This window comes from Chiroxiphia lanceolata, chromosome 12, assembly GCF_009829145.1.
Source record: "Chiroxiphia lanceolata isolate bChiLan1 chromosome 12, bChiLan1.pri, whole genome shotgun sequence".
In the NCBI taxonomy this organism is placed as follows: domain Eukaryota; kingdom Metazoa; phylum Chordata; class Aves; order Passeriformes; family Pipridae; genus Chiroxiphia; species Chiroxiphia lanceolata.
In genome coordinates, this window is record NC_045648.1 from 20,879,348 (window position 1) to 20,900,238 (window position 20,891).

Sequence of the window (20,891 nt, forward strand, 5' to 3'; positions counted from 1 at the left end):
CAGCTGTGGGCAGGAGATGATGAAGAGATGATCTAATAGTTGCTGCGCAACCACAGAAGAGGTCTGTGCTGAGAACACAGCATAGTGCACTTGATACCAAGGAGAAAGGGATAGCAAAGACTTTAGCATTTTAAGTATAATAATAAAATAATAATTATTAAAAATAATATTAAAATAATAAATATAATTCTTATTCCTTTAAACAGCTGGGGTTTTCTGCATTTTTATGTATGCTTAATTCATGAGCAGTAGAAAGTCACTGTGAGGGAGATTCTCTCCTGGTGCTCCCTTGTTCCATGTGTGCTGGCACACAGCCCTGCTGGTGCTGCTGTGCCACCCGGGGCTGACCAGAGCCTCCTGTGCTCTGTCCATGCAGATGATTGACATGCTCTACTTCGTGGTCATCATGCTCGTGGTGCTGATGAGCTTTGGGGTGGCCCGCCAGGCCATCCTGCACCCCGATGAGGAGCCCTCCTGGAGGCTGGCCCGGAACATCTTCTACATGCCCTACTGGATGATCTACGGAGAGGTGTTCGCAGACCAGATAGACCGTAAGAGTAGAATTCATAGTAAGAGTCTGTTTCCTGTTTCTGAGGCAGATGATCAGATCCAAATTAAAGATTTTTTCTTTTAATTTGGAAGTAGTGTTTTCTCTTTATGGTTATATAGTTGTTGTTTTCTTGTGACACACCTGAGACTGAACAATTTTCTGTTCCCCGCCTGCATGTCTTGCCTCTCAGTTTATATTCAAATTCAGTTCACACTGAAAGTGGTATAGTCTGGATTATTCTCCTGTCCAAGAGTATAACAGTGTTAAGATCCCGGTTTACTTGCAGGGATCAACAGAAATCATTTTGAAATGTTCTTTTGAACCAAAGTTTTACTAATAGTTCCAACAGAAGAAGAAAAAAATAAATACCTTGCACAGGAGGTTAAAATACACATATCCTTTCATCTCCAACTCACAGCACAGGCAATGAGCTCATGCATTTTTACTCCCATTCATGTATCTCTCTGTTTTCAGGGATGTTTCCATTTCATGAATCACCAATGTTCTTCTTTTCTACACCTGTGGGAAAACAAAACTATGCTTGATTAGCTTTGAGTGTGGAAATAGCCTTTCTTCTAAAAAAACCTGCATAACTTAAAAAAATAGCTGTCAGTGTTTTAAATTAGATGGAAACTGTCCTGTTGCTGCTAATTCTGTGTTAATATTGCAAATTCGTATGACAGTCAATGTGCAGCTGGCCTCCTCTAGTGTGTATCCTGTAGTTTGCACTTCACCTGAAATAATACAAGCTGCTGTTTCAGCTCTGTGCAGGTGTTATTTCAGTCATCTGCATGTACTGACAGGTAGCAAAGTGGAAGGCTGATGAACCTGGAGGTCTACATTCAAAAACCATAAAGATCTATCATCAAGAGAAGCTTTTATACCAAATGTCATTAAGGTGTACTTTAATTGCTTAGAAAGGAATAAAATGTCATTGCTCTGTTTCTGAACAGTGTACACTGTTGCAAAAATAGTATCCTCTTTGTTTTCTTAATGAATGCTTGTTTCATTAATGTAACTTATGATACAGTAAATTACTTGATGAAATGAAAGGTCAAGCCACTCATTTACTGTCTGATAGTGCAGTTTTGGTGCACATGAGAGATCCTGAGCTTATCCTGGCTCACAAATGGGTCAGTTCTCCTATGGGAAGGAAGTGACTGTAACAGGGTATCCCTTACCTCATTATGTGCATTGAAATCCTACTTCAGTTTGGACAAAGAATGTTTGCCAATGTAGACAGTTTGATTTCTTTATAAATCAAAACTCATACCTTGCCCAGCTGTACTGATCTCTTTAGTGTAAGTGGTGTCCCAGGCTTCTCTCATGCTTCTAGTCATGTAGTTGTATACTCAGTATCCTTTCAATTAGAAATCTTTTTTCGGCAGAGCAAAATATTTGTGAGACAAAAAATTTGAGCTTTCCAGTTACACAAGTTCAGCTATTTGCTCCTTCCCAGGTCAGAAGCTTTGCTGTGTCAGTAGCCTAAACATAAACTAACTTGGAAATGTGCAGGTTTGTGTAGTTTTAATATTGAAATAATTATGGCTATGCAAGGCATTCTACAAGTGTAACTAGGCTGCATTTCAACTGTTCTGTAATTTTTTAATGTGTAGAAGTCTACTGATTGATTCCTGAAGATCTTTTTGCTTTCAACAAGAAATTGTCACTGATCTTCCTGTGGTTCTCTTTAAACACACCACAAAAGCAGCCTCAGAAGTCACTGGGGAGAGATTGCTATGGGCAGTCTAATATGATTCTGAGTCAAGTGCTAATGGGCTGTTTTGCCAAGGCCCAGGGGTGTAAACAGTTTATGGAAAAAGTGTTACATGGAATTTTCCATCTGAAATAAGGTAGTTGGACTTTGTCAGGAGCTTCACTGAGGACAGGGTGTCACCTGAATGGGAAGATCACAAGTTGCAGAATTTGCTGGGGTTGTAAGGCACCTTTGGAAAGCATCCAGCTGAACTTTCCTGCTCAAAACAGGGCAGGTTGCTCAGGGACTCGAGGTTGCTCAGTCAAGTTTATAGTCTGATTTCTATGGGGGAGCCCAGAACTAGAGACAGAAATCCAGGTGTGGTTTCACCGGAGTTGAGTAGAGAGGAATGGAGCAATAACCTCCCTTAACTTGCTGGTAACACTTCTAATGAACCCAGGGTGCCCTTGTGTGGTTCATTCTGTTTAGAAGACATCCATGAGCAAGAAGTTCATGGCATCTGGTGCTCAACAGCATCACATTCTTAAACAATAGTTTAAGCCTGGCTGAGTTTCTTTCAATAGTGAGATTTTTCTTACAATCATCATTTAGGAATTGGCAAGCAAGTGTCCACACTGGTAGTCAAAATGGGCTTTAATGATACTGATGTTATTAGAGTGTACAAATATCTTGACTATTAATGGAAACATAGCTATTCAAAAGAAACATCTGACAGACTCAAAGCCAGAGTGGTTCTTTAAAAAAAAAATAAATAAATAAATTAAAAAAAGGGAAGAGAAAAAAGAGAGGAAATGTTTCCATAATAGCTAAAAGAATGATTTTTGTGTGATAGTTCTGAGTTGTTTCGTGTTCATGGTGATGCCAGTTTTGCTTACTTGCCTGAAATATCCTCTATATTTAAATGATCATCTGCCAGGAGCATTTCGTGATATTTTATTACTGTCATTAATTCGCTGCCATATGTAACATTTGGGGAAAACAGCATGAAAAGGAAATTGCAGAATACAATGCATTTTTAACAAAGACATTGTTTCGAGGCATATGTCTCTAGTGTTCTGACATTTGAGTTGCTTATCTTTTCTTGGCAGCAGAACTGTATTTCCAATCACTTTTTTTGGTCTTGTTTCTTTATTATTCTCTTTCTTTCTCTCCCTGCCTCCTTTTCTCTTTCGTTCCTTGGAATGCTCTTCAGTCTATGCCATGGAAATTAATCGTAAGTGTCTGTGGGGACCTGATTATCTCATTTAGCTGAATATGTTCATTAATCTTTTTCTTGACTAGTTTCTCACATTTTTATTATAGCACTCATCCAATATTCAGGTGTGAATCTTGTTTATCTACTGTAATACTTTCATTTGAAAATAAGCAGAGGAAAAATATTTTATTTTAATCCCGAATGCAGATCAGAGGTTTTAATTGAGTTTATGTGGTTGCTAAGACTTGTTTCTAGTACACCAACAGTAAAATAATCAGGTTTTTTAAATTACGATGCATAAGTGGCATTGTATAACTAATTCCCTTTGATTACATAGATACAATGTTACTGGATTTTTAGCAGTACTTTCACTGGTCCTTTTGAATAAAATTACGATTTGCTTAACATTTCTGTTATACTTTTCTTAGGAAAACCTGGAAAAATATAAGTCTGATGTTTGAGAAAGAAGTAAAATAAATGTTATTAATTCTAGTCTAAATATCTCTTTCAGTCCACAGGAAATAAGATTAGTCTGTTTTCAAATAAATGTTCACATAAACTAAATCTGTAATGAACATGGTGTCAGACTTAGTATTTGGTAAGATTTCAGCTAAAGAACCTGTGGTTGACAAACGCTTTACCTGCTACTAAATGGTTCCAAAAGCTAACCTTGTATTTGAAATCAGGTATGCTGGCACTTAAGATCAGAACAAACTTGCTTCATTTACCCAACTCCAAGACAACCTGTGTATTCTTAGAATTACTTCAGGCAATCATTTTATATTGGTTTGCCCAATATTCTCACTTTTTGTCTCATTCTCAGTGGTCTATTTTGCTGTCACTATATCATTTTCATTTTATAACTTTATCTGTGTGGTACCACTGGCCTGCTGTAGCATTAACAGCCCCAGACAGGCCAAGGAATAGTGTAGGGTCTGTCCAGGGGGTCAGTAAGAGGCAAAAGGAGACAGGGCCAGAGGGTCCATCCAGGGCACTCCCACAGGTCCAAGGTCCCTCCTGGAGGCAGGACTGAGACCTGCACACCTGACACAGCCCGGGGAGGGACAGGTATCACAGGGGGTGTACATGTAGACCCCCAGTAAAGCTGGTCCAGGGTCATTAAAGGCCTATTTAATACATTCAGGACCCAGTAAAGTTGAATTTATGCTCAGCAATCTGGGACCACCAAGCATATCTTTGGCAAGGTATGCACCACAAGCTTGGTTGAAGAATTTTTTTAATTCACTATTAATGTTTTACACATATGAAGATCTTGTCCTAAACTATTAGTATGAGAAAAAGAAAATCCAAATGAATTTGAAGAGAAAGCCACATATGTACAGTAAACTTGGAGCTGCCTCTCCGTTCATTAATACAGGAAATTGTTTTTATAAAGCTGTAGTTAGAAGTAGAATTTGAGTAGAAATTATATATACTTGCTACTGGAATAAACTGAAAAAATTTGGCAAATTTTATGCATATCTCACTCGTTAAATAAATGTGAATAGTGTTTTTTAAATATCAGGCGGTTTGTGAAAAATGCCTTTCCTGTTTTTTCTTCAGCTCCTTGTGGGGACAATCTTTATGATGATGATGGTAAACGCCTCCCTCCGTGTATCCCAGGGGCCTGGCTCACTCCTGCCATCATGGCCTGTTACCTCTTGGTAGCAAATATCCTGTTGGTAAACCTGCTGATTGCTGTCTTCAAGTATGTAAATGATAATGGATCTTTTTCTTATTGTTGAGATAAAATTTCTTTGAGAACCCATCAGCTGTTTTTGCAAGGTTTTGCATTTCAGAATCTAATGGTTCTGGGTATGACTGACAAATCTTGGCAGTAGTGTGCACACTGGGCAGGAGCGGAGGAAAGGTGCCTTTGAGTTTTCCAGCAACTGAAGTAACGCATAGGAGAGAATCTGGCTAGTTGCAATTACCTTTTAATGGGTAATGACAGGCCTCAGGATTGCTCTGGAAAGACGAGAAACAGAATCCATGAAACCTGCTATGCACAGGGTAAAGCCCATGGACCCACTGTCTGCTGACTCTGCAATAGAACAGCACAAAAATCTCAGCACCCAAAGCAGGAGGCATTCCCACTACACCATTTGTGGTTTTTTCTTCATTCTTCCTGTTTTTGTTTTCATTCAGAAAAAGAAATTAGGGCCTTGCAGAATTCTTATAAGACCTAAAAAAAGAGTCTATATTGCCTGAACCAACAGGAAGGATGGCTACATGTTGCCAAGGTCTGTGGCCAAGCAGTGTGCACTATCTATATTTATCTGTATCTATATTTAGACTACTCTGGAGTAAAACTATATAAATTTCTGCAGCTTGTTCTTCCTACTTATTCCTACCTATATTACACTGCATGGATTTCCTCTCATGACCTAGGGATTAAAAAAAAAAAGGAATAACTACTTACTGGTAATACTTTCTGAACACAGCACCTGAGAAAAGCAGGTGATCCATTTTTGCCTGTTGGCATAGGAAGCTGGTGTCACAAGCACAAAGCCTGTCTTTCATTGGATGTATGGAGCTTAAAAGGTCAGGAATTTCAAAGGGCTGCAATGCCAGTCACTTAGCTGGGGGAGAAGGGAAGGATCTCACAATGGGAGCTGTTATTGGCTGAAGGACCAAGGAATCAGCAGTTTGGTAAGTAGGTCATGCTGTTAACTCCCACCGTGCCAGCGAGGTGCAGGGGGCTGGGATCCTGCTAGAAAAGGAGACACAGAATGAAGGCAGATTGTTATTATACATTGGTAAATAATCTCATGTGTACCTAACCTAAAGAAGCAAAAGCTCTGTGTACACAGGAATTCTTTGGTTTCAGAGAGGTGTTTTAACTGGTTTTATGAATGGAGATATTCTAAAGACATGAAGTTAGAAAAGTGGACCGAAATATAAAAAAGGAAGTGCAAATATCATCACCATCATACAAGTGGAGTGAACTCTCTGAGCATACTTTAAAATAGCTTGAAAAGTTTTTCTATGACAGAATATCAAGTCTGTTTCCCTTAGTTGGTATTTCATAACTGTGACTATTGTTATCTCTGGATTGAATACTATCACTTATATTGCTTCATATTCACTGAATTTCAAAATAAACCATCATTACAACACACCTTATTTTGCTGTAAAAATGATGAGGCTTCCAAGAATAAATTCCTTTACAAGAATATGCACCATGTTTTCAAGTTAGAAGTTTGAGTGAATAAAGTTTAAATTTATGACATTTTGTGAAACTTGAAAAGTCTTCTATGTAGGTCAAGCTGATTAACATGTTAAAGGCAAACTATGTGCAGCTTCTGAGTTGTTAGCATACAAAATACTTTTCAGGGATTTAAGACTTTGTGTAGCATCAAATACTGGCATGTGGTAAAAGAAATAGTTCATAACCAAGCCCCAGAATACCAATTATGTGATGCATAAATTGTGCAAGTCTCTTTTCTCTGACACCTAAAGGATTTATACAGTAGGAGCAAATGATCCCAGAGGAGGACTGTTCCAGGTGGTGCATAAGGGATGCAGAGCACCTCTTGTTTGTACCCTCCGAAGGAGTGGTGAAATCATGAGTTCAAGTTAATTGTCAGTTCAGTAGCCACTGACAGGAGCGAACCAAGCAGGTCCCGTAGCTCCATGTGTTATTTAGCTGCTGCTTTTTTCGACAGAGTACTTGCTCAATGATAAGTAAAATTAGGGACCTAATAGCAACTGTACCCATGTTTCCTTTCAGCAATACCTTCTTTGAGGTAAAATCAATATCCAACCAAGTGTGGAAGTTCCAGCGGTACCAGCTGATCATGACATTCCACGACAGGCCTGTCCTGCCTCCACCCATGATCATCTTCAGCCACATCTACATCATCATCAAGAGAATCTGCTGTCGCTGCAAGAAGGGGGATGGAGACCAGGATGAGCGTGACAGGGGACTGAGTATGAGAGAAATCTTCTCTAAATTGAGCTCTTTGCACCCTCTCAGCAGAAAGCACCACCTTTTTGCAACACTGAACTATTGGTTCACGTGTACAATCAAGTGTATTTGCAGAAGACAATGTGGGCCAAGATTTGTGTCAAGTTAACAGCTCTTGGGCTCCGGGGGCATCTGAGAACATGCAATTTTATGATACTAATGACGACTTTCTTTAACAGGCTTTCTTAAAACAGTGAGATAGTATCTACTCAATCCAGTGGGTTACCAAGTTCTAGCGAAGTCCATGTTGGGAAGGGCATAAAGGAAATTGAGAAGAAGGGATCACAGTTTCAAATGTCATCAATAGTGTCAGCTCTGTGATTGGGAGCAACCTGTGACTAAGAGTATCCCCACTATCATTTGGAGATTTATCTGTCATTTCACAGGGAAACTGTGAGGAGACTTCTAACCTACCCTGCAACTGTTAATTATTATTTTCATTATATGCCTCATGGAAATAATCACATATTCACAATTATCCCTCTATTTCTACATTTCACAGGAAACATTTTTGCGCAATAGGAAAAAGAAAAGGAAAAAGTTAAATGTAACCCTCCTTCCAAATGCAAAGAGACAAATCCAAATAAAGGATAAAATGTTCCCAAGAGCTTATATTCCCCTTGGATTTTTCTTACATGGTTATACATTTCTGAACATTATCGAAAGAATACATGTGAACAATCTGTTAGTTTATCTGTTGCCTACAACCGGCATCCTTCTAAGAACAATATTTGAGTGAAGGAACACTCAAACTGGCAGAGCTTGCCTTTGTCTTGTAAAGGCTGCTCAGTTTGTTCAACACACAGCACTTGCTGCTAAAAAGTGCAAAAGTCATTGAGAACATATAAGGCCCAGTGGATGGTCACAGGACATGATGGTCATAATGCATTCCATTGCCTTCACAGCTGGGCCTGTCTTTGGCTACATGCTCATTCCCTATTTAAAAAATCATCTGTTCATTTAGTGCAGGAGTAGAATCTGCAATATGCCCATGTCCAAAATAAACTACCAAATTGGATTTAAATTGCCCACCAGAAGTTCAGAAAAACTCCTATTTTGTTCTTCTCTTTTGCACAGAGTTATTTCTGAATGATGAAGAGCTAAAAAAACTGTATGAGTTTGAAGAGGAGTGTGTGGAAGAATACTTCCAGGACAAAGAGGACGAGCAGCAATCCTCCAATGATGAACGCATCAGAGTTACCTCTGAAAGGTACCTATTACAAGGAAAAAATCCACACAGTATTTGCTTTTTTGTATCTCTTTATAACCACAGTTGAGTTAAAATACAAAAGATTTAGATCTTGAAGAAAACCATCACCAACTCAGAAGGTGATCTGAATCCCAAGTAACTACCTGAGCAGGTGCATCTGTCACAAGAGCAAGCTTTGTGCTGTTCCTGCTGGCATGTCACTAAATATGCTGGTTTGGGTAGCTTTGTTATAAGAATGAATTTTTTACCTCTCACCCATCTGAGGATCACAGTTACAATTTCTACCTGAGTAAATTGCCACTTGTTGAGTTTCCAACTGTTCATCCAGTCCTGAGAAACATGTTGGAGATTAATGACAAAAGCACTGAAGGTTCTTCCCTGTGGTTTATACTGAGGTCTGGCACCCACAGCTGCTGAATTTTTAATTTCTGCCACAGATTCTCTTGGAAGATTTGAACAAGGCATTTAGCATGAACTTCCCCTTTTAAAAGACAGGGAATATTCTCATGTAAATCATTAAGCTATTCTGAGGACTAGGTAACGTTTCCATATTGCTGTGTAAGCACACAGTGATAGTGGCAGCAGGGCTTTTTTACCAGGTCACTTGGCAGGACTGCTCCCAAAAGCTCTGCCTGTTCTGTTAGGAGATGTAAGGAACTCAAGAGATGGGGTTTTTTTGTCACTTTCTTGAAATGATGAAAAATTCTCCCTGTAATAAAAATTATACACCGTTTAAACCCTCTTTCACCTTAATCTACTACGTGGTATTCTGATGATGAAGTACTCCACATATATATTTCTATATATATCTATATACATCTATATCTATATTAATATATATCTTCCTTTTAACATTTCTTTTAAAATAGCTCTGTGAGCCATATAATTCTTTAACAGATAAGTATCTTTCTCTTGACAGAGGCCCTGAGCATCTTGCATTATTAAATGTGAAATTTGAGAGTAGAGAAGGAAATTAAATCTGCTCCATGTATTTGGGTAGTTTCTCTTGCACTATTTATCCATGGCAATTTGTCAAAATCCTAGGCATTGTGGCAGAGAATAAAGCAGGGCTGGTAAGCCTCACTGATTCACTATGGTCTGTGGCCACAAAGCAGATTTGCTTATTTCTCATGGCTTCTTGCTCCAGATGCTTCGTCATCTTTTGTGTGTGAGAGCAAAAGGATGTGATTTAATTTCCACAGTTGATTTACTAGATCTCTAAGTCACATTCTAATGAATTACTTTTATATGCATTTTTCTAGTACCATCATATCCATTATGATATAAATGATAAGAGAAAATGGGGAAAAGTATTATTGTAATTGAACTGGACGATAGTTCCACTCCCTTCAGCTGATACATAATAGAAAGATATTTCAAGAGCTAAAGCAATCCCATCAACACCAGCATATGTTCTCTCTAATACAGCTACAAAACCTGTTTTACAACATGCTTTGATGCTGTTTTAAGTCACCCTGGGAGCATGTCATTAGAAAGTACTTTTCATGTAATTAATTGATGCTTCACAGTGAAAAGACAGCTGAGCATGCGGTGGGTGGCACACACAGAAGTGTTAATAGTAGACTGCCCCTGAGGGCTACAACTCTTGGACTCTTCTGGCAGAGCAAAGTCCAAATAGCCCTCTAATATGGTGTATGGAAAGCATAGATAACAAGAAAATGCACATGCTTTTGATGCTACACATAGGCAAAAAGAATGAGGCATGGCATGCCTGAGGAAGGAATGGGGAGTTAGGTGCCTTTAATGGGTTACTGCACCATTCTACAGGCTCTGGTCTGTGCTTCCTCTTTTATACCCAACAGAGTTGAAAATATGTCTATGAGGCTGGAAGAAGTGAATGAGAGAGAGCATTTTATGAAAGCTTCTCTGCAAACAGTTGACCTGCGGCTCTCGCAGCTGGAGGAGCTCTCCGGTCGGATGGTGAATGCCCTGGAGAAGCTGGCAGGGATCGAAAAGTCCGAGCTGACGTACCCGCGCTCACGGGCCTCGTCCGAGTGTGATGCTGCTTATCTGCTGAGGCAGAGCAGTGTCAACAGCTCTGATGGCTACAGCGTGTACAGGTACCAGGTCGGTGGAGATGAGCTGACCTTTGATGACAGTGCCACTCCTATGTCACCAGCCATGGGACTGCAGAGAAAAGCCCACTCTATTGGTGCCAAAGAAGACGGAGCAGACCCAAAGATGCTGGTTCCAGAACACCACAGCAGTCCCCATCACAGCTCTAGTGCTAATGCAGTCACTACAGCAGATCACAGTAAATCTACGTTAGATATTGCACAGAGTGATTCCAGACCCCATTCTCAGTCAGGTGGCTTGGGGGATGAAAAGCAAGGGATTTTCAGTAGCAATGGAATGGTTCCTCAAAGTATAAACCAGATGGATGCTGTTACAAACAGTCAGTCAGTAGCAGGATCAGATTTTCAGAGCACTCAGTTAAAAGTAGAACGTACCAAGTTAGAAGCCACCATCTCTTATCCATTGGAAAAATCTAAAGCAATGCGCTATTTTCCTCCTGAAACTTTCAGTGCTTGTCAAACCACTATGATGAAGTCAAGGAGCTTTATATTTGCACAAGGTGGGAAGCTGGTTGGAGGAGTTAACAACTGGACCACAGAATACAGCACCATTATGGATCAGGTATGCCCTTCTACAATTGAACAGTGGGCCACAGAGTGGAAATATGAAGTTGAGCAGCAGCTTTCTCAAGAACGTCCTCCAGAATACCCTGGTCTTGTCTCTGAAGCAGAAAGGCAAGCAGAGGAGAAACAGTTACAGATGGACACAGATGATGATAGTAATGCTGGTGAAGCAGGTATGAGTGCCTCTTACACCCCTATGCCTGCCACTGTCAAGGCTGAGAAAGAGAATTTACTGTCAGTAAAGCCAGAAAGGACTTCTGGGCTCCCACCAGTACGTTCAAAGAGTTTGCACAGCCATTCTCGGAAAACCAAGTCTGTAAAGGACAAATTAAAAAGACCAGGGCATGCCAGCAGTGTGACTAATTTGGTGGGACCGTTTGGCAGTGCAAGAGAAGAACAGAAAACTAGGCAAGAAAATGCATCCACAGAAACTGAATGTTAAAGTGGCTTTTGGCCCCTGTTTTACTGACAGGCAAGAAATCAGCATGGCAAGTTGAATAAATTGCGGATTTGAAAATTAATTTATAAGAAAGAAATTTGGATATTTTTGTTTCTTTTCTTTTAAACTTAATAGATATATGTTCTGTTCTTAAATAAATGTTTGCTGGGTTGGGTGAAAGGGAGATGCTGTGTCAGGGGCAGACAAAAAGTGGGTACAGTTCACAGATGCTGACAATATAGACCTTTCTTTTTTCCGTTTCAGCCTCCCTCATAAGCTCATTTACTGACAAGCTCTTTATGAGAGCTCTTACAGGAAGGACAATAATATAATAATTTAGAAAATTTTTTTCTTCTTTTTTATTGGCAGACTTCTTAAACTGAACTAATTTTTAACCAGCCTTAGTTTTTACCCTTGCTTACGCAGCTGGTTTCTTTATGGCCATGGGGGTTTTTTTCAGATCAAAAAAAAATTGTTGGAGGCAAGGAAAAATTATGCAGTCCTCTCTTTCCCGTCTGATTTCATGCGTGCTGCTTAGCTTCCCCTTCAGAATGGCACAACATAGCAGTTTTTATCCACTAAAATAGGTCAGAGTGGCCAAATCTGACCTGGAAAGCTACCTGTGGACATAACCTGTCCTTGAACTTTAATGGCATAATCTTGCTTTCAGGACCATATCTGTCCCCACCCCAAAGCATGCTGACAGCCTTAAACTGTTGAAAAACAGTGATCATTGTTTCAAAATGTTTGAGGAGTTTCTAAGAATATGAAGTACATGGAGATTTTAATAACACAAATCTAAGATCTGCATTAGTGTTTTGTATAAATGAGGATTACAATAGAAGTCCATGTAGAATAAGAATCTGGCTTTTCTTAAATATCTGCAAGGAAAAACAAGTCAAAACAAAACAGGAAAGGTGTTCTGATCAGGTGAGATCAAAATGTAGCCAATCTGTTCTTGAACCAAATCTACTGTGACAAATTCAACTTTCATTTTCCAATCTCATTATGACAACACATGAGGAACAAGAAACAGTTTCTAGGAGTCAGTCTAAACAAAAGATAAATTTTCCAGATGAGAATAGAAATTCTATACATTTTCTTGAGTAAACTTCAAAAGCAAATGTCAATGGGGAAGTCTTTTCTATCCCTTGATGACTAAGACTGGAAATCCACATCTATTTATACAGATTTAGGCAGCACACTTGTCTCAATGGTGGCATTCTAAGTACGTGGTTTTCATAAGTTACTTCATAATAGCATGATGTTATTTTCCTCATTCCTCCCTGTTAACTTTTAGGAATTCGGATTTCTCAAATACTCAGCACCTCTCTTTGCAGGGGATGCTTACCATTGAACAGACAAGAAAGAAAATTAGTTAAAGGCATGTTACTTGTTCACAGAATATTGGTCAAAGCTTTATGTTCACTCATTAACCATCAGACTTATTCATGTACTATTTCGAATAGACAGAATATATTTCTTCTCTCATCATCAGCCCCACAGTCTGCAGGTCAGTGTCCTCCTTGATAATGCTGCTTACAGCATTTTGAAATGCAGGATTGATGGAAGGCTCTATAAATACATTGATGGCATCTGATTTTATTGTGTGTAATATATTTTCGTACTCCATCCATACTTATACCTTGAAGTACTGTTCCCAAACTGAATGGTCATGGAAAGTGCATGGACATTTCTGAAAGTTCAGTCATCATTTACTATGGATTTTTGCTGGCTTGGTCTTATCAGCAGGTTTACTGGTTTCACCACTGTTGGAACAGTGTTGACATTTCTCTTTTCGTGTGGGCTTCTCTTTTCTTCAACTTTAGGGAACTTGGCATTTTGTAAAAACAATGACAGTCGAAGTTGTTTCACTTCCAGGTTTACTTCTGTGTTACCATTCCGTGCAACTACATAGCCATTGTGTATATGTGGTTAAAATAGCCTCCAGTTTGCCAATGCCTTTTTATTGTTTGCCTGCACATTCACGGGAATGGGTTCATTAACAAACACAAAGGGATGCAGCTTTTCAGCACTGTGCTAAACAAGCAGTGTGTTACATACCTCTTGTTACGTTGTCTTTGTAAAATGTGTGTTAATCATGCTTTCGACCACTTAATTTTTTTAGCATTTACGTGGAAAATTTGTCTGATAGAATGTAGATTTCAAACAGAAACATTTTACCTTTGTATTTATTTACTTCCTTCGTGTAAAAATATTTATAAAGAAACACATGAAAAATATAGTAAGTTAATTCAGTATAACAATTTTTTCACTGTAATATCCAAACACTTCACATATCTGTTTCTTCTTTTGCAGTACATGGGCCAAACATTTTCTAAGAAAAGTTTCTTTTTCAACATTTGCCAGTAGTTTTCCATAAAATTCTTTATAGGGGGATGATTTTAAAAGGTTTGGATATTTGCTGTGCTGTGCTCTTGCATAGCATGAAGTGAATGACAACATCTCTGCCACTAAATGTGAAGTAACCACACTGGCTTTGCAGAGTCATTTCAACCATTTTAATAAGATTCAAATATGGCTTTGTATGTGCATAGAAGACCAGTAGATTTGGAGCTCACTAAACAGAATAATGAGCAGCACATTTGCATGTCTGCCTGCTTTCCTGAATACTGACTGAAAGGGGGCAGGCAGAGAATTTGCATTTCTGAAGAGCCATGCTTAATACTGTTTTTCAGGAGGATGTACCCCCTGCACTGCTGAGTAGTGGTGACTTCACAGCAGTGTCACTGTGAATGCCATTGCCATGATTTATTGTGTGCTTGACCTCTACTGAGCCAGGTCGAGCCTGAAGAGTCTATGCTCTAAGGCTGTGTCTGTGCAGAGATATTACACTGAGGCAATTTAAATTTGTTCACCTTCCAGTATCTTGCAATACAGACATTTCCCTTTCCCTTAAGGCAAATGTTTTAAACACGGTGACTAATTGTAATCTTCACAAAGGTAGGTTCATAACCCTACCAGCTGATTCCATGAATTACCCCTTTTTACATTGCATCATTCAGGGACTAACTTAACTTTGCTCTTGCAAGCCTCTTCTGTTGCAGAGTCACTCTTTCCATTTTAGACACTGGATTTTGATACCTGAGAACCAAGAAAGTCCATTTTCCATATTATTTACTAATTCATTAAAGTAGCCATTGAAACCTTCCAACTGTGGTTTCTCCATGCTGCTTTTTTGGATGCTTTCTAAGGTTCTGGGCTTCACTATCATCTTTGGCAAAATATTTGTCTGTCCTTCTAAATAAAAATAAAAAGAATACAGGTATCTGCAAGGCCTTGTCAGAAAACAGGAACCTGAGGAGGATGTGTGACCAGGGATGGTAACAGGATTATTTCATTAGCTTTGCAGGATTGACAGGACTGTGCCCTGTTCTGGGTGTTCTGGGCAGTGAACCCCCTGACACAAAGCCAGTTTGCTGCCAAGCCATTGATGGGGAGAAGGTGAGCTTTCAGAGCAAGAGTAGCACATGGACACAGGTCTGGGGTCCCCCATTTTGCTCCTGCAGCACTGTCTTGTCCAGTGGGTTGCTTCCAGTTAAACTACAGTTACACTCAAAAGCTGTTATGAGCAAAAAGGAGACACAACTTGTTTGTAAAGTCAGGAATGTATTGTTAGTGTAGTGAATTTTAACACTAATAATATGAATTATTATTAGTCTAGATGGAAGAAGAAGAGAGGAGAGACAAAAAGAGAGGAGAGAAAAGAATACTACCATACTACTACAGGAAAAAATGCTCAATGAGTTGATCTATGTACACTTCCTACTTTCTACCCCTTTTTTTGATGATATGTTCACATTTGCTCTGGGTCTAACAGTTAGTGGCTGCAGTGGGGATAGTGAGGAAATACTGTCAGCATTCCAGGTCATTCCTAGGGTTAGCATGATGTTGATGTTGTTTGTTTCTGTTTCTTTATTTTTTGCTTGCTTAGGGGCAATTTTATGTTTGCTACAAACTTTATATCTTGGTTTTCATCACTGGCCTTCAAATCTTACAAATACACTTGAATTTCCTAGTCATTAGAAAAATTGCTTTCACAGCTGAACAAACGAAGGGACTGCTGGAGGCAGGTTGAGGCAAGTTCAGGCAAAGCAGTCCGGACAAGCCTGGTCCTGAGCCCCTACTGAGTCAGCAGAAAGCCCATGGCCTGTTACTGGGAGTGACAATTAACCTCTGTTTTCCTCTCCCTGCAACCATTGCAGATAAATATTCTATCACATGCAGCAGTCACCTAAGCTGAAAATGCAGCCCAGCTGAGGGGTTTGGTCCCCCATTGCAATCCAGGATCAGACAGAAAGGCAGAAGTGACGTAAGAACCTGTTTGATGTGGCCATTTAAAGGCCATTTCAACTGGTTCCAGGGACTGGGGGTTTGGGGTGGTCAAAAACCAGTACCCAGCAGTAGTTTGGATTGGCTGACAAACCACAAGACTTGCGAGAAGTAAGACAAAGACCACAGATTTTCTTAAAACTGCAATTTTCTTTCACTTTTTTCAACTTTTAGCCTTATCTGCAGAAAAAAATTTGATATGGCAAAGTGGTGCTTTATAGTTGATGTCCTGTATCTCTACAATGGATGTAAGGTATGCCATGATAATAGGCTTTAAATTATTCTTTGCAGTTGTTTAGCCAAAATATTTAAGTGCCTGTATCCACCTTGTGCTTGGTGTTGGCATTTATGAAAAAGGGGTGGTGTAATTTCATGTGCCTGCTCCTCTATTGTCTCTTCAACATAAAAACCCCCATGAAACTGCAGTGCTTCATCCTGCACTGGAGATGCAACCACCTCCCTTTTCTTGCCCTAACTGAACTTCTGTGATCAGCAAGCTATTACCTGAGCAGACCAACAGCCTTCAAAAATGGCCATGGAAAAAGATTGGACTCTAGTTTAGTAGCATTAGTAATGCAATAGTCACTGTCACAATACCTGTGTGAAATGGCCCAAGCCAAGGCAGAACATTGGACTGATAATTAGCACCAAGTAACTCTGGGCAAGTAAACCTACAGAATGATTAACAAGACAAGTAGCCTTCCGTGACATAGCAAAACTCCATATCATTCAATCTCCACACTGAGGACCACCCCCACCTTGCAGGTGTGCCTTGCAAAGGAGGCAAAAAACCTCTGCATAATTTTTTGTTTTGTGTCTTCTGTATGTCTTTGGCCAAGACTGCCAAAGTTGCCGTTTTATATAAATAATGACATTTTAAATATTATTCTCCTGGATCTTCATCAAGGACACTCAAGAAAGACTTTTTTTCCCCCAACTACTTAACAAATTTAAGGCACAATGATTTTATTCTATAAGGGAACAAACCTGTAGGGCTGGCTTCCTCACAAGTCCCCAGCCAAAGTCCCTCACTTCTGAGTGCAGGCCAAGGCAAGTTGGGTGCACAAACCATTGAGTGCACAGGTAGAGAGCTGTCCAGGTAAAGTAATAAACTGTAACACTCTCAGTGGAAACTAGAACAGATGCCATCAGGGAATTCCTGCCTTTGCAGACTTGCTGCAGCTCTGGGCATGTAGCTCAGCTGTGAAGTCAGACAACACCTATGTCCTTTTGTCTTGGAGTTCAAACCAGTAATCCAGAGAACTATGAAAACATGTAAGTTGCCATAGAAATGCAGGCCTGGAAGAGATCATCTGCACTGAGCCCAGTTCAGCTATGCCAATAGCACCAGTGACAGATGGTGGTCTAACCTGTTCTTGAACATGTGTAATGAAAGCCATTCTCTAATCTGAGAGATCAAAAGGGACCATTGTGAAAATCTGCTCTGACCTAACCCCTGCCCTCATGCATTGCACAGGCAAAAATACTTCCCCAGCCACAGAGCTGCCTTGGGAAGTTGTACCAGACCTTTTAGGAAGATCCCTGATCTGGTGTGCAGTGAGTATAGCAGGGCTATGCACCACAGGCAGAGCTAAGCAGATAATTATCTTCACTGTAACAATTGCACTGCATGTAAAAAGAGGCCCTGGGAGACCCCCACAGTGTACAGGGAGGGATGTAATACCACCAGGAGAGCAGGCCAGGCTGGTGGGCAACTGTAAGAGTCCTGGTCAGTCTAGCATACGGGAGGTATCACTGAATAACAAGGTTGAGGCAAAGAAAATAATTGTACTGAGTGAAAAGTGATAATTTTTAAAATAATGAGAATAAAAATAGACATCTGCAGTCTTTTCAGTTCAGCTGGCTTTGTTGCATAGCTGTCTTCCCACTATCCTTTCAAGATTGTTCTCATAGAACAAAGGCACTCTCAGAAACCTGGGGCTTAGCAGAACTATTTGAAGAAAGTGAGCAAGTGAGGCAAAGCTGGGATGGCCAGAGATGGGCAGGCAGTTGAGTGCACTGCCAAAAAGGAGTCAGGGGATCCAGAGGATTTCCCTCCCTGCCCTACCCTGCCATCCCCACAACTACCTATTGTGTTCGCCTTGCCTGCCCTGCCCTGCCTGCCTACCCTGCTCTGCTTGCCTGTCCTGCTCTGCCTGTCTGCATCCCACTGCAAGTTATGACAGAATGAACTTGCTCCTCCAAAGTACTCAATTCTGTCAAATCAGCTTTTTTTCCCACTGGCATAAAACTCTTCCAATGGCAACTTGTGACCCATTCCAACAGCAATCCTCACAAATCTTATGAGAGCTTAGTTTTGGTTTTGTTTGTTCTTTTTTAGAACAGCACTGCAATTTCAATGTGTCAGTGCAATCCTTAATGGAAATTTGTGCTATCCTATGATCATTCCCTCAGGAGTAAGATTGCTTTTGCAGCTACTCCTCAGAAGGCTCTGTGCTGATGCAGAAACACTCTTGTGATTCTGATGGAGTATAAATAATTGTCATTTTTAATATCACTGGCAGATTTGCTATATGCAATTTCAAGTCTGGCAGATTTGGGCAGTTTCTGCCTTCTTCCTCATCCCCTCACTTTCTCTTCCCCCTTTTCTGATTTTAATTCCCTTTCAACAATGTTCTGAATATGAACAAAAAACTCTCAAGAAGGATAAGGATGAGGGCAACTCCCACAGTATCAAACATCCAGGGGATTTAGGGTGTGACAGGGGCAGGTCAGCAGCAGGAGAGGAGCTGTGCCCTCTCTCCCAGCACTGTTGGGCACTCCACACCACCAGCAGCATCTGCAGCTCAGTGCACTCTGCAGTGGCCGGGCTGGGGCTGAGCCATGCCAGGCTCAGGAATGCCACTTACACAGTGACGTTTGCAGCATAAAATGAAAGACCTATATGTGAAATTAGAGGATAAAGTGAAGGGAACTGCCTGCCAACACCAAATGAGACCTTTGTGCAGGGAGGTGTATTTGTTTTAAAAAGCACACAGTGGGGTTGTTTTTACCTTCTCTACCTACAAGTCCAAGAGCACTGTGGTGTTATGGAGGTGCTTGTTGGTGCTCTCCCCTGGGTTGTTGAACAGCATTAAGGGTATGCACATGAGCTTCTTTCTTCAGTCTAGGCAGGTGCCAGGGGATCGTTTCCCCCCTCACTGTTCGGTCAAACCTTCCTGCTGGCATCAGTGGGGCATCTCACCTAAGTTGTGAAATCAAGATTGTGCCCTAAAGCCTGTTCTTTCCTAGAATGCCCACCCTCTGATTTCACCAAAAATCCCAGGGGCTATAATGCAATGCAGTGTGCTTTCTATCAATGAGGGAAGACCTTGACCCTGCAGCTGACACTGGGTGCTGCATGTGTCATCTTCTGTCTAAAAATGTGTCCGTTTTTCTGGAGCCTTCTAGTTCTTTGGTGTCTTTATGTCAGTGATATTAGAACCCAGACTCTTCCCCCTTCCTTAGATCTCACAGCTGATAGACTGTGTCTCAGTCTCAGTCTAGGGATCTCTATTAAACCACATTACCATCCAACCTGTTGCTCCTTGTAGGAGGTATTTCCACTGTGCAGGCCAAGCCCCCTGCAGCCAGTGCTCACACAAACCACGGACCCTTATGGGTGCCATGGGCCACTAAGCAAACGTGAGCAGTCACTCAGATTCCTCCTTATCAAAGAGACAGCAGTGATGGATTTAGGCAGTTCACGTGGATGACCACGTTATTTCCACATTCTGGAAAAGCTCAGGTGGGCAATCCAGGAGTGCCTGGAAAGCTTGAAGGGCTGTTGGACAGCAGTCTGCAGGATGGCAGCATGGAGCAGGAGAGTGCCTGGGCATCACCCCCCACCACGCACACCCCTGTACTCCCCGTGCCAAGGGCGGCAGTGGAACAGCTCTGCAGCAGCAGCTGATTCACAGAACGCTGAGGGGCTGGAAAGGATCTTAAAGATCACCTAGTCCCAACCCCCTACACCTCCTACTAAACCAGGCTGCTGAGGGCCTTATCCAGCCCGGCCTTGCTCACTCCAGGCTGGGGCACCCACAGCCTCCCTGCGCCAGGGCCTCACCCTCTCTCCCCGCCCCGTGCCGGAGCTGGATTTTCCCCGCTGCCCCGCGACAGCCCCGGGCGGCAACAAACCCCACACGCCCCGCTATGCCCCAGATCCCGGCGATCTGTGGGATCCGCCCCGCGCCCGCACAGGCCCGTGCCGGGCGTCAGCGGGGAAGGCGCGGGCCGGGGCCGCGCTGAGCCGGTGCCGGGGCTGCCCTGGGCCTGCCCTGGGCCTGCCCATCCCGCTGGCTCCTCCCTGGGGGAAGGAGGGGAAGCAGGGGAAGGAGGGAAGGCGCCGGGGCCGCCCCCGCCGTGTGACGGGAGCGCAGCCCCGAGCGGGCGCCGGGCCTGAGCCGGCGGGTCGGCACCAGCTGCGGGGCCCGGCCCGGCCCGGCCCGCCCGCCGGCGGACACCATGTTCTCCCTCAAGCCGCCCAAACCTACCTTCAAGTCGTACCTTCTGCCTCAGGTAACCGCATTTTGCTGCCATTATCGACCTGCCCCGGGCCGGGCACAGCCCCGAGCCGGGCAACAGCCCCGAGCCGACCGGCCCGGGGCTGTGCCCGGTCCGGGGTGGTTGCCTGGCCTGTAGGACCACAGAGGGAAGGCTCGTGTCATCGTCCCCTGCACTTGACACACGCATATTTATATTCAAAGGAAGAAACTTTTCGCGCGAGTAGATCGGACCTGCGGGGTGTGTGTCACGGCGGAGTTTCTGATTCTCGAGTAAATTCTCGTTTTGTTT

At 41.9% G+C, this 20,891-nt stretch overlaps 2 protein-coding genes and 1 long non-coding RNA gene across 5 annotated transcripts in view; 2 read left to right on the forward strand and 1 right to left on the reverse strand.

Moving 5' to 3' along the window:
• TRPM1 (transient receptor potential cation channel subfamily M member 1) overlaps window positions 1-11,823 on the forward strand; it is a 95,860-nt gene extending 84,037 nt beyond the window's left edge. The window contains exons 26-30 of the mRNA XM_032699737.1: window positions 377-569; window positions 5,026-5,170; window positions 7,196-7,395; window positions 8,510-8,642; window positions 10,466-11,823. Coding sequence (XP_032555628.1) covers window positions 377-569; window positions 5,026-5,170; window positions 7,196-7,395; window positions 8,510-8,642; window positions 10,466-11,744 — 1,950 coding nt within the window. The 3' untranslated portion in view covers window positions 11,745-11,823. The remainder of the gene's footprint in view (window positions 1-376; window positions 570-5,025; window positions 5,171-7,195; window positions 7,396-8,509; window positions 8,643-10,465) is intronic.
• Window positions 114-20,841, reverse strand: LOC116792635. Of its 2 annotated transcripts, none has more exons than XR_004359208.1 (3): window positions 20,591-20,841; window positions 7,202-7,348; window positions 114-1,069 (listed from the first exon to the last, which is right to left on the reverse strand). It is a non-coding gene; the product is annotated as an uncharacterized LOC116792635 (long non-coding RNA). The 2 variants fall into 2 exon arrangements; XR_004359209.1 differs by lacking the exon at window positions 114-1,069 and adding an exon at window positions 5,521-6,175.
• MTMR10 (myotubularin related protein 10) overlaps window positions 19,792-20,891 on the forward strand; it is a 36,936-nt gene continuing 35,836 nt past the window's right edge. Inside the window, exon 1 of one of the 2 annotated variants that reach the window (XM_032699744.1) lies at window positions 19,792-19,842. In XM_032699744.1, coding sequence (XP_032555635.1) covers window positions 19,807-19,842 — 36 coding nt within the window. In that variant the 5' untranslated portion in view covers window positions 19,792-19,806. Of the gene's footprint in view, window positions 19,843-20,473; window positions 20,616-20,891 lie in introns of those variants that run through there. The other variant, XM_032699743.1, reaches the window with a different exon arrangement.